The 13,893-nt window shown below is 40.0% G+C and overlaps 2 protein-coding genes across 4 annotated transcripts; one reads left to right on the top strand and one right to left on the bottom strand.

Moving 5' to 3' along the window:
* Positions 1-658: 658 nt before the first annotated feature.
* Positions 659-11,030, bottom strand: LOC128442883 (monocarboxylate transporter 2). 3 transcript variants are annotated; one of them, XM_053425496.1, is made up of 5 exons: positions 10,882-11,030; positions 5,076-5,306; positions 4,740-4,883; positions 2,957-3,808; positions 659-2,861 (listed from the first exon to the last, which is right to left on the bottom strand). In XM_053425496.1, the coding sequence occupies exons 2-5, from the start codon at positions 5,290-5,292 to the stop codon at positions 2,638-2,640; spliced, it is 1,437 nt and encodes a 478-aa protein (XP_053281471.1). In that variant the 5' UTR covers positions 5,293-5,306; positions 10,882-11,030; the 3' UTR covers positions 659-2,637. The 3 variants fall into 3 exon arrangements, with proteins under 3 accessions (XP_053281471.1, XP_053281472.1, XP_053281473.1); XM_053425497.1 differs by lacking the exon at positions 10,882-11,030 and adding an exon at positions 10,313-10,692; XM_053425498.1 differs by lacking the exon at positions 10,882-11,030 and adding an exon at positions 5,425-5,558.
* On the top strand, positions 7,488-13,601 carry LOC128442884 (uncharacterized). The gene is made up of 3 exons (XM_053425499.1): positions 7,488-7,915; positions 12,231-12,419; positions 12,533-13,601. Exons 1-3 carry the CDS (start codon positions 7,769-7,771, stop codon positions 12,725-12,727), a joined length of 531 nt encoding a protein of 176 aa, XP_053281474.1. The 5' UTR covers positions 7,488-7,768; the 3' UTR covers positions 12,728-13,601.
* Positions 13,602-13,893: the final 292 nt, after the last annotated feature.

Genomic DNA, 13,893 nt, shown 5'->3' with positions numbered 1-13,893 from the left:
GGAGAATTTGTGGATGCAACTGCAACTAAACATCCTGTCTCAGCACGGTTTGCCGTCCATACACCGGGATTGTACACAGAGCTGCCTGGATTCAATCTTCCTGCTCCCAATTAAAGTCAGATTTACTGACATCAGTCACAGTTCATCACAGTGATTATGCTCAAGCTGTTCACTGTGGAGATGATACAGAGCTTATGGGAGCTGCCACTAATTGGAAGTCCTCACTCCTTTACTTTGTGTCCACTCATTAACCTGTCCATGCCACTGCAATTTATCTGCATAATCATAGCGGTACCTACACCTTTGTTTTTTAAATGAAAGCTTTAAACAATGTTTTTTTCAGACGTCATAAAAACCACTGGTCTTACTGGGTTACTACTGAGTTATTAAAATGTCAAGCAGGAAAGGGACAATGCACTTAACTTTAATAAGTTATTTATTATTTCTTAATGGTTTTGAACATCACATGCATAGTAGAGAACATGGTATTTGTTCAAGTACTGTACTTGAAGGTGTCTGTACTTTACCGCTGTGATATTTACTAATAAAGTTGATTGTTTGATAATCAACTAAACCTTTATTGGGGAGTCTACAAAAATAAAATGTAAAAATGTGAATGATTTCATGGTTTCAGAGTTTTGAAGATGTTACTTTGACCTCTGAGCATTTGTCTTTATTAGCATTAGGTTCACAAACCACACAATAAATGAAATGACTAAACAACAATCAGATTCATCCATAACAAAAATATTTATTAGTTGCATCCTTTTATAAAATAGTTGAAAATTAGTTCCACTTCAACCGAGAGTAAACTTCTACTTACACATTAATGTACAAGTTATAATAATTCAACAGGATACAGTATAATAAATGTATATATATAGTATATTGCTACATAGATTACATTTATTGCTAAATACAGTAACACTGACCATTTCTCTGTAATTAACACTTTTGATGAGCAGAACTTTTACTTCTTATGTAAAGTACCAACACTTCCTCCACTATTTCATAAACATAATATTTTGTCCAATTAAAAAATTAATTAGTGACACTTTTAAGGTAGGATTCTGGATTATTAGGTCTCTAAAACACAAGATATTTTAGTCTGGGCAAATAACCCAAGATTAAAACAAACAAATAACACAAACTCTTGGTCAGAGCGACCTACAGTTTTTCAATTGGTGCAACACTGACTCAAAATGTTCCGTTGGTTGTATTTAAACCAGGATCCAGAGAGGAGACCTCCCACAAATGAGCCCCGGACCTGCAGTGTTTTGGCCTGATTTTCAGATGATGTTATCTGAGGTTATAAATAAATGTATTGATTCGGTCGCATAAGCGATTTTCAGGCTTCTGAAACACACAGTCAATATGCACCTTGCAGCGACATGATAAAGAATTTAAACATACATCTGTAATAATGGCCTTGTTCACGTACTGAATGGCTCGTCCATGTATCTTGTACAGCAGGTGCTCGAGGCCTGTGTGGCACTGAGGAGCTGTAATGATGCAGTGTGCTGGAAAATGAAGTCTGACCTGTGGTGGGATAATGTGACCTGGCATGAAATCACAGTTTTTATCTCTGACAGGTGCAAGATGAGTCAGAATCTTTGTCCTTGTATCATTAGGTTTTTCACATTGTAGAAATATCTCTTAGCATAAAAAGACTAAGTTAAGAATACAAAGCTGAAATGTTTGGTGGCCTGTAGCTATAGTAGAAATGTCTTCTTCAGCCACAGATGCAAATGCAATCTTATATCATAATGCACATTTGGTTCTTGGCTCTTATTTAAATGCTAAAACATTTCCATAACTTCTTTCCAAATTCTGAACCGGGCGCAGCAGTGAAACAACTCTTAGAGATTCCTGTAACACTGAAAATGATTTTTTTCTACCGACATGAAGAATGAATAATGAATTTTTCTCTACAAGTGATATTTAAATTTCTGCGCAGCATGGGGGAATCCTGGGAATGAGTTTTAAGGGGAAAAGTCTGTTGTCTTTACACCAGACATTTAATATTCTCCTTTTTCTCTATTTTACTGCTACGTCCTCGGTGACTCATTCAACAGTTTCTGGAGGGTGATGACCCACACTTTGGAAAAAACAATGTTGTAAAAACTCTAAACCCTCAATGATGACGGCTTTTGTTTAATTGTGGTTTAATGGGACAGAAGCGACTGGTTCTCTGATAGTGTCCAGTGCCATCTAGTGGTCCAAAAAGATGACAATAAAGAGCAGTGTCATGTTCTGGGCTTTGACTCATTATGTTATATCAGTCCCTCAGGAAAATTTATTTTTATTCAGCCACTGAATAATCAGAGAGGCACCATATTACTTTATAGAGCCATTATGATTATGGCACTGGAGGGAACAAGGGCAGTTTTGGATGATTGAGGAGCAAAGGCCACGAGAGTTACTGTTGTGACACGACGTCATAATTATAGTACTTAACATAAAACAACCGTTAAAACAGCAAATGTTAATACAAATATGTAGCAAAGGTCCAGAGATCGATAAACTCAACCAAAGTTAAAAATACATTTTAGTAGTAATAGGCTGCATGCTGTTTGTCCTACATGTTCCGGCTTTTGTTTCTGTCACCAACTGAAATAAAAAGCGCAGTCAGCCGGTTCATCCATCAGTTTCATACGCTATTTTTTCAATTTGGTTCATTTTAAGTTCTACGGCCTCATCAGAATTCCTCATCTCCGCGCCCGCGCTCTGCCTCCGCTCTTCGTCCAGTTTCTTGTAGTTGTAGTAATTCATGATGAAGAAAAATATGCCAGGCACCAGCATTATCACGCCACAGGCATAGTACATGTATTTGTAATCCCCAAACTTATCAACCAGGGCTCCTGAAAGAGAAGATACACGTCATTGGTTAGTATTTTACAAATCTTTTGTTTTTATTACTGAACATGTCTTTTGTGTGTTTGTGGGATTTACAAACCTGACATTGGAGGTCCGAGCAGCACTGGTCCGCACTCAATGATGGTGACGAGTCCCACAGCGGTGGAGAAGCGCTTTGGTCCCACGAGGTCCATCAGGACTTCAAAGAGCAGCGCACAAAGCATCCCGAAGGCCACGCCGAAGAAGACAGTGTAGACCACCAGACCCGAATATCCCTCTGCCAGTGGGCACAAGAGGTGACACACACCGTTGTATACGACAGCAAAGCTGAAGAAATACTGGATCCTTGGCCGAACCCACTTGGTGTTGCCGATGAAACCAGTTAATGGTCTGACAAACATGTCAACCAGAGCAAAGATAGAAAGCAAGAAAGCTGCCGAATATTCATCCACCCCCTGATGTCGGGCATACGGTGCCAGAAAAACCACAGGTGCGAAAAGGCCAAAAAACATGACCACGTTACCGATCAGATAAATGAGGAAGCCTCTGTGTTTAAAGAGGGAGACATCTATGAATTTGTCCAAACAGCGCTCCTTCTTGCCTTCACTTTGGCTTTCTTCAGTCAGCAGGTTGGCAGACTGCGCGTTGGCGTTTGCGGAAGGGTCCTCCTGGTCGCACGGCGGTGCTTCGAGCTTGGGTTTGGGTTGGACGGCCTTGTTGACCGGTCTCATCAGAGCACCAGCGACGCAGCAGTTCAGAACAATCGCTCCCAGGATGAGGAAGCTTCCTCTCCAGCCAAAGGAATCGAACAGAAACTGGTTGAGAGGAGCCAGAGTGAACAGAACGACTGGACTTCCTGTCATGGCGAGCCCGTTCGCCAGCGGCCTTTTCACCTGGAAGTAGGTGCCGATGATCGCCAAGGCTGGCTGCAGGTTGAAGGCAAGGCCTAAACCTGGTGGGACAATAAAACAGTTGATTGTACGACGTGAAGCATTGGCTTTACTTGGATAAATAAACAGTAAAATGAGAACTCCAAACTTCTCATGTTGCTGTCTGATCAAGATTAATACATATTATTGTCAAAGTTTTGATGATTGATCGATAGTTTGAATCATTTCTGAAGAAACAACTTCGTTTATCAGCTTCGCTATTTCACTTGTTATATTAAAATGATTTTTGGGGGTTCTGGACTGTTGGTTGGACTAAATTAGCAATAAGAAGATGCCACTTTGACTTTTAGCAAATTCAGACCTTTTTCACTATGATGTGAGGTTTTAAAAACCATTGACTAGAAAATAAATAATCATTTTATTTCTCTGATCATATAATACTTTTATTTCAAGGGGAAATCCTGTGGCTAATTTCATGTAAGTTCCTTTTCTGTGTTACTACTAGATTACAGATTAAGTTTAAAGTCTGAAGTTGTTTACTCCCTGGTGGTCAAGCCATCATGTGATCCGGCACATACATGCAAGCATGTGCAGATTTTCTAAGATGCGTCTGCAGTTTAAAAAATGTCAGGTCTGACGTAAGTCTTTGATTTGCTTTGATAGCACCGTGTAGACAAGGCAATGGATATTTCATTGCAAATTGCAAATTCATTACAAACATTTACACACTGCACAGAATAAACAACATTAACCCACATGGGGACACAAATGATCCCACACGGGACTGATTCTAATAGAAAAACAACTACTCATGCTGCATGAATATGAGTTGTGCCTAGAGCATTGCACCCCCCCCCCCCCCCCCGTATCAGGAAACATCATCAGCAGCGTCATTAGTAGTGAGATGACTCAAGATTATTAAAGTGGGTCCATTTCAGGGTTATTTTACTGAATTATATGACAAACTACAGCAAATATGATCAAAAAAATTACCTCCAATTACTCCAACACAAAGATACAGATGTATGATAGTGGTGCCAAAAGAAGCGAGCACCATGCCAGCACAAACCATCACCCCGCCGACCATAACCACTGGTCTGCTGCCAAAGCGGTTGACAAGGACACTGCTCACTGGTCCTGCACAGAGGAAGAAGGACGTGTCACATTCTTTGGGTATTCCACATCTGATTCATTTTAATAAAGGAAAACATATTTATAATAAAATCACTCTGCTTAATTTAACTGCTGATTACATATATTGTGTGTTTTTTTTTTGTTTTTTTTTGTTATTCGTTTGTCAAACACTTGAAAACATTTGATGCCACTGACCTCCTGCATACATAGAAGCGAGCATGACTGAAGACACCCAGGCTATCTCACTGTAGGAAACTGAAAAATACGCCTGGATTTCCTTAAAGTAGATGGTGAGGGACTTGGGAAAGGCATAGGAGAATCCTATGGAGATGAAAGAGCCTAAGACAACAGCCCAGCCCCAGCCTCCATCTGGTGGGGTGTGGCCCAGATTGGTTGCCGCAGGGGGGGGCATGATTGAATCAGCGTCTGCGAAGTGGGGAAGAGTTAACACAAAGTGAGCAGAGTATAAACAACAGCACCATTTTTGAAAGAGGTAGTAATGATCACATCACGGAGGCCCAGTCTGCATAACACAGGAGCTCACCTCTGTTGTACCAGACCGTGACTGTCGCACTCAGAAAGACTCTGTTGTTAAGACTTTAGATCTCATCACGTGTGCTTGTTTTAGAAAGTGACCATACACTCAAAAACTAAAACAGTCGAGCGAGCGAGAGAGAGAGGGAGTGATCTCAGCCGCAAACAAACTTGGAGGCTCCTGTTAAGCTCTCTCTCTCTCTCTCTCTCTCTCTCTCTCTCTCTCTCTCTCTCTCTCTCTCTCTCTCTCTCTCTCTCTCTCTCTCTCTCTCTCTCTCTCTCTCTCTCTCTCTCTCTCTCTCTCTCTCTCTCTCTCTCTCTCTCTCTCTCTCGCCTGTGTGTGTGGGGGGGGGGGGAGCATTACAAGAAGAAGAAGAAGTTGTATTGGCATTGCACTTTTCTAAACAAAGCTAAAAAGTGATTCACAAGAGGATTAAGAACATTTAATAAAAGAGAAGAGATTTAAAAGCATTAACAGATATACTATTTCTGATCTCTGCTGGTAAGGTCATTCCAGATTTAAGGGGCCTGTACTACAAAAGCACAATGGCCTTTGGTGGCCAATCAGGCTCTGGGAACTCCCAGACAACAACTATCAGCTGATCTAAGAGGAAGTGCATTGGAGCTTTGATCATCATCAAAAGACTCTTACATACAATGTGTGAACTAGCTATGTGATCACGTTTTCTTAAATTCACTGAAAATCCTGGCAGCAGCATTTAATACCATTTGAATAGAGGATGTTACATTTACTCAGTGCTTAATGCAATGACATATTTGGCACCATGCAGTAAATAATCTGTTTTCCATTCATCTGATGAAGTAAATATCTCACAAATCAAGGTACTTCAACACTTTGTTAGAACAACATACTACTACACCAGTAAAACCACAGAGCGCGTCTGCTGATTTATGTCCAACGGTCAGTGGTTAACCAGAGCTAATAAAGGAACAGCTTCCAGGGTAAATTCAATACCAGATTGGTATGATCGCCAATACTAATCTAATAAAGACAATCGTTTATCTGCCTTGAAGTGACCAATACAGGATTTTACATTTGCAGGATTTCTTCATCAAGGCCACTATTCAATTGATGGCCTCCACTCCTTGTAACATTAACTCAGTCAACCTTCCATCTCCCAGGAGCCCTAGGGCAAAAATGTGTTGCTAGGCCCCAGTTGACCCCCCTCCCCTCCTGTACATGGCAGTTTGATTATCTCCCAAGGCAAATAAAGAAAGTACTAACCCGACTATGTAGTTTAACTACCGGAGGTTTTTCCGCGTGGTTATTACTTGAGGCAATTGAATAAAACCACACACAACCAGGGTGTAACAATTGAGGTCTTAAAACTACATCCCCCTACTTTTTACTTAAGCTTACATTTATATCATCAACTATAATATTAACTAAAATAGAAATTTTCAATCATATGTGAAGTTATTGAAGTCTGCGACTCGTCAGTGGTGATGGAACTTCACAAAGCATTGAACTACAGTCAGTGTCATAGCTTGTTTGGGTCCCTTGGAAGCATTTCCAGTGTCGTTTCTGCAATGTGCAGCATATTTCTGTATTTGCATGTGTTATGATTTTTGCAGCGTGTTTCTGTAATTTGCATGTGTTGTGATTTAAGCAGCCTATGTGTCGTCAAACCGATGAAGCTGTTTTGTCAATTTGCACGTGTTTTTTTCCATTTGCATGTGTTTTTCACATTTGCATGTGTTTTCCTAATGTGCAGTGTGTTGATCTCTCGCTGCCACCGTACTCCAGGGACACATGAAGTTGTTTTGAATTGCAAAATTCAATTTCATTGTATGACATGCAGGTGAAAATAAACAAATAAACTTGATTAGCTGAGTTTTTTTTAATGCTATGGTACAAATCTGGTGCCTTTGGTGCATCTGAGTTATAAAACACAAACATCTTCTTAATATAGAATGAACACAGTGTCTCTTTGTCTTTAAATGGAGTAAGACTGCAGCTCAGCTCCACAAACATGTGACTCGTGAAAAAGCAGTGGAGTGAGACGTCTCGCAGCAGCAGCCACCTCTCTGTTCTGCACACATGGTCACCACGCCCCCTCTTTCTAACACGCTGTCCGGCTAGTGCTAAGCTAAAGAGTCACAGCTCCAATCGAATATAAATAACAATAATAATAACTTCCTCTCACTTTATTGATGAAAACATAATATCACATGTGGGACTACAAGTTCCGGTCTGCCTTGTGATACACGTCATCACCGTGCGACCTCTGTTTATGTTACTCAACACGAATGTGGAGGTTAGCTAACGCCGGTGTTTGCTCCACTGAAGTCAGAGGTTAGCGGCTAAAGCTAGCTCGTCTCTGTGTTTCCAGATGTTTTCCACAGTTAGAACGTGTTTGGCGTCGCGTTTATCCGCTTTATCCAGTTTAAATCCAGCGGCGGTGAGACCGACGTGCGTCCCCTGCAGACATCATCTCCACCGGTCCTTCAGCTCTGAGTCCTCCGCTGCTGCTGTCAGGGTAAGAGCCAGCGGTTCTGCTAAACTACATCCATGTACTTATTACACGTTTCAAACTACACCCATGTACTTTTTACATAGATGTCAAACTACATCCATGTACTATCTACACATGTCAAAATACATCCATGTGCTGTGTACATATGTGTTAAACTACATCCATGTACTGATTACACATGTCAAACTACATCCATGTGCTGTGTACATATGTGTTAAACTACATCCATGTACTGATTACACATGTCAAACTACATCCATGTGCTGTGTACATATGTGTTAAACTACATCCCTGTACTGTTTGAACGTGTCAAACTACATCCATGTACTGTTTACATAGATGTCAAACTACATCCATAAACTTTTTGAACGTGTCAAACTACATCCATGTACTGTTAACACACAAACAATCTGATTGGGCATTCTCTATAAACTTCAGCATTATTGGTTTAAGGTGATTAGCTGTAGATTTAATGCTCAATAAATAGTACCACTTTTATAAAAGGCTTTAAACGCTGTAATTTGCATGTGATTAATACAAGATTTACTAACACTTCACATGACCTAAGCCAATAATAACAACTATATGTGGGTTTCCAAGTTGGTAAAATCGTCAGGGAGACCCATTCACTGACCAATTTAGACTTGTTATGGTAAGAGATAAAGTTTTTAAGGAGAGAAGTGGTTTTAGTAAACGCTCTTGGACCAGTGGGCCCCTTTTAAACCAAAATCATTAGGTTCAATTAAATTTAAATTGTATCCGTGAAGAACCAAATCACATGGAAAAATGTATTCTGAAGAAGGTCTCTGACCGAAAGTAATTCACACAAAGTAGTGTGCCGTTTGATCTCAGCCAAACCTGATACGTGACTAGCTGTGTGTTTTGTTTACAACATAAATTATTTCAAGGCCCTTTAAGGTCCAGACCTTGCATTGTTATAGAGAGAAACCCAACTGTTCCCACAATTTGAAACAACTCCCTTTTAAGGAAGAATATTCAAACAGAGGCCGGCTTGAGGTGGACGACCACCTCAAGCCTTGGATTAGGAAAAGAGAAATAGTGAAAACAGGAAAGGTCGGGGGTGAAGGGGGAGCGAGATCAGCATCCATTGTGTAACTGATGCATTTTTGTGTTTCTGCTCAGGAGTAATTCCTTGAGAAATGTAGGAAAACCCCAGTTAAGCTCTTGACCTTTCACACTTTCTTACAAGTCATAAAGTGGAGTTGTAAATGTTACGCCTGCACATCTTGGAGTCTGCCGTTGAAAGGGTTTTTAAGAATGGGACAAAAGAATTTTGGTCCAATTGTCCTGCCTTGTTTTTCCAGAGGGTTGATCAAACAGTTCCATTGGTGGGGCCTCGTGAAACAAAGAGCTAAACAAAACAAGCAGAGTCTCCTGCTGGTGGAGGATCTTCCACGCATCTGGCAACCCAAAAGTTCCTCTTGACTTGAGAATGATGATTTGTGATGTGTTTAACTGTCAGTAGAGAATTGAGTTTAAAACTGTATCAGAAAACACTTTAAATGTCTTATGAGTTTTCAAACTCCCAAAAAAACAAACAACAAGCAGAGTTCCCCCCCGAGGCAGGATTTCCCACAGATTTTGAACGTATTAGTAGAGAACTAATTAGAGTGAATAACTTATTAGAAAACACTTAAACCTCAAGGTGTCATATCAGATGGTACAACTAACAAAAACTAAAACTCACCTGCTGGTTGACGATGCTCCACAAATCCGGCAACCCAAACATTTGACTTGTAAATCGTTTAAAAATTGTGACGTGTTAATTTATCAGTAGAGAATTGACTTGAGTTTATCAATGAAACAGAAAACACTTTAGGTGTCTTATCAGACAGTCAAACTAACGGGAAACAAAACAGAGTCTCCCATGGGCCATGATTTTCCACGAATCTGGCAACCCAAAAGTTTGTCTTGACCTAAAAGAATGTATTTACTATCAGTAGAGAACTAATTGGAGTTTATAACTTATCAGGAAAGCCTTGAACCTCAAGGTTTCATATCATAAGGTCAAACTAATTCAAAACAACAACGTCTCCCGCTGCTGCTGTAGGATGTTCCACAAATTTGGCAACCCAAAAGTTTGTCTTGACTTAAAAGAATGTATTTACTATCAGTAGAGAACTGATTGGAGTTTATAACTTATCAGACAGCACTTGAACCTCAAGGTTTCATACATAAGGACAAAACAACAACGTCTCCTGCTGCGGCTGCTGCTGCTGCTGGTGGAGGATGTTCCACAAATCTGGCATCCCATAAGTTTGTCTTCATTTAAAATTGATATAAGTAGGATTTCTGTGTTATGCTACATGTGAACTATCAGTAGAGAACTAATGAGAGTTTATAAATCATGTTAGTTATCAAGAAAACACTTAAACTCACCAAAAGCCTGATCAGAAGGTCAAATTAACAAAACAAAAAAACAAAAAAGCTCCCGCAAAGTGTCTCGGTGGTGAATCCTCCACAAACCTGGCAACCTGAAAGTCAGTCTTAAAACGGATTTCTGTGTTACACTGAGTGAACTGTCGGTAGAGAAGGGATCGGACTTTAACCGACAAGGTGTTTTATCACAAGGTCAAACCAACGGAAAACAACAACATCTTACACGTCCTCTAACCAATCGCCGTGTTTTCAGTTCGCTCTAAAGAAACCTGCTGGAGAAAATCCTCCGTTCGATCGCAGCCCAGCGGGTTACAATGAATGAGGAGCAAGATGTATCCCTATAAATATTTATTTATTTATTTATATCCCGGTGAAATCTCCCCCCCCAGATCAGCACGCGCTGACTTGAGAACCGGCTCACGTGCACCTCGAGGCGCCGCACCGCGCTGACACTCGGTCACGCGCAGCTCCTCGCGCTTCTAACGTGGAAAGTGAAAGACCGCCACAGAAAGTTTGCACCAGTCCTCGTGGGACCGTGCGATGCGGGTGAAGGAGTGAAACGCACTCACCTTCTCTGCGCCCGGTGCGGGAGCGTGTGAGACCCGGGTCCGGTGCAGCCGAGCAGCAGCAGCAGCTTCTCTTTGGACTGTGACACACTGAGATGTAATGTGGAAGCTCCGAAGCCAAAATGGAGCCTGAGCCCTGTTATTAGTCCCGTGTGGGGAGGTGATCATATGTCCTGTGGCTAAATGTCAAAAGAGACATACCAGCCCCTGACCACCGCTCATTCTATCGAATCCCAGTTAGAACCCAGGGGGACATCACACACCCACTTTATTTTGTTCCTATGTTCTTATCATGCTAATCTTTTCTTTTGTTGTCCTCTTTTACTGCGGTTTCACTAATTCACTCATCGTGTTATTTTCAATGTAACGTTCCATTTAACCACGTTTGTTTGTGATAAGTTCAACTTATTTTTGTTTCATTTCTGTTGTTGCTTCCGTTAGATGCTGGTTCTGCATTCCTCCTTATACACTTTTCATCTTCACCTATATGCTTTAGACTTAATACTCTAGTGTCGTATTCTGTGATGTATCCTGATCTCGGAGCAAACTGGAAAACTAATTTCCTTCATTATATATATATATTTAAAGTGTTATTAATTCAAAAATGATTTAACTTACTAAAGAATACACTGCATGAAAAGTTCAGGTTCACGACTCTTCACAGAAACATGCCGGGAATAGACGTGGGGTTCCAGTTCCGGGCAGTCGACCCCTGCTACTATGTCTAGGGGAACAATCACATGTAATTGAACAAACAATGATCTTTTCAAATGCAAATCAGGATAGTTTCACTCAGTGGTGCAGAGGTTACACCTTTTTTCTAAAAGGTGCCAACTCCCTTTGAAGAAGATCTCTCCTATAAATACATCACGCTTGGTATAATTAAAGAATCACAAGTTGTAGCTTGAATAGATTTGCCTTTTAGAATAACTATGCTTTAATGAATGTAATCAGTGATACACTTTCCAGGGTGCACCTGAGGATACATTGTTAACATTGCATGTCGGTCAAGCTCATCCAATAAAATCTTTTGGATTGGAGGGAGTGGCACCACTGTTGTTTTATAAGACAAGTCTTTCTGGTCATGTGGGAACTGTTGCGTTTATCTAGACATGTTAATGTCTCAACCTTATCATGTTATGATTTGGCCCTTAAAACCGAATTGAATACCTTTTTATATTTTTTGTTTATTTATTTTGTTGCCCTGGATTTTTGTGAAGCACTTTGGAACCTTGTTTAGATGCATGCTATATAAATAAAGTTATTATTATTATTGTTGTTAATATCCCAGTCAGAAACAGGAGTTTTAAGACCCTAGTGCTGTGATGATCTGTTGCCCTGCTCTGTTTCAGGTGCTGTATGATGGACTCTGTCCCATATGTGTGACAGAGATCCGGTTCCTCCAGTTTCTGCAGAGAAAACAGCCTCAGAAAGTGGATTTTGTTAATATCGCTCTGCCGGGCTACGATGGAGGGAAATATAAGGACGTCAGCTACGAGATGGCCATGGAGGAAATGCATGTGATTGATGAGAAAGATGAGGTAAACTCGCATCCCTCCAAATTCATTTAACACCATAAAATGTATGTGTGTTTAAATTAGTATTAGATTAGTATACATGTAAAAACTTGGGCTAAAAATTGGTATCTTGGCAGGTTTATCGTGGGATCCCGGCATTTGCGGTCATGTACGGTGCCGTGGGCCTCGGTTGGTTGGGTCGCTTCATGATGTGGCCAGGTGTTCGGCCGTTTATGGACAAATCCTACGTCATTTTTGCCAAGAATCGCCTGAAGTGGACCGGACGTGGGGAGGAGTGCACCTCGGGACACTGTGAAAAGAAAACACCCTAACCCTCGACCATAGGGAAAAATACTTTGTTAGATAAGTTATTTAATAGTTAAGAACAACTGGATAAAGCTCACGTTTCTCCAATTTATCCATTGGTAAAAGTTTCAAGATGCTGCTGAAGGGAAATATCGACTGATGTATTAAATTTGTACTTTAAACTGTGGAGCTTTTGTTTATTTCTGAATCTCGTTTTGCTTTTAATAACGTTTCTCGGACTTTATATTCTTCATTTAGTTCAGTTAAAACAGTTAATCTAAACAGTCAATTAAAAAAAAATAACGAGAGAAAGGTTCTCTGCAATAATTGACTTTAAATGAAATTGTCTGCAATAAATACAGAAGTGAGACTGAATACAACAACAGCAAAATACAGCCTGTTTCCTTTTGTTCTTTAAAAGCAGACTTGGGAATCAGCCAGTAGATGGCACTGTAGGTCTAAAATATTATCTATAAAAGTGTTCAGTGAATTCTTTCCTATAGATCTGAGTGAAATCTATATTCAGATTTTCTGACGAATAAAGGAGACCTAACTAACTCAAAGTGACTGGATTAGCATGAAGTGTTTAATCTGAATGAGTGTAAACATTTCTTTGAGCTGGACGGACAGATTGACACGTGTCTGGTGTGAGTATGTTTCACCAACTATTCACTGCATTACAGAACAGTATGTGCTCGTGAAAGCTTATGAGCTGTGGCTATGGGACACCAATGTTTACAAAAAACTGTGAGAAATAACACCTTTCAGGTTTATTCACAATCTTTTACATTAGTTACTTCTCCGGCCACAAACTTTGGGGAATAAAAAAAATTTAAGCCTGTAAATGTACTTTGTATACACAAGTCTATATATACTTATCAATAAAGTACTTTTTGGAAATGTGTTTGCAAGTACGATGGAAGAAAAAGGAGATTATTTGTATTCTGTATCTATTTAAGTTCTTTATCATCTTTTATGATACAATTATTACATAAACATTAAAATGATATCTATAAAATAGTTACTTGTTATATAGTAAAATTAATTAATACGTTTTAAAGATTTGATACTTCGCTGTATAACAAATGGCTCCTTCATTGACCTGCAGTCAATTACATAATAGTTACAGGAAAGTGTATGTATTTTTATGTTTCTGAGCCTTTTCATGATGTCTAGTGACATATCAGCTCAT

This window comes from Pleuronectes platessa, chromosome 6 (assembly GCF_947347685.1).
Source record: "Pleuronectes platessa chromosome 6, fPlePla1.1, whole genome shotgun sequence".
In the NCBI taxonomy this organism is placed as follows: Eukaryota; Metazoa; Chordata; class Actinopteri; order Pleuronectiformes; family Pleuronectidae; genus Pleuronectes; species Pleuronectes platessa.
Note: the sequence above shows the minus strand (reverse complement) of the source record. Positions and strands in the feature narration are given on the sequence as shown.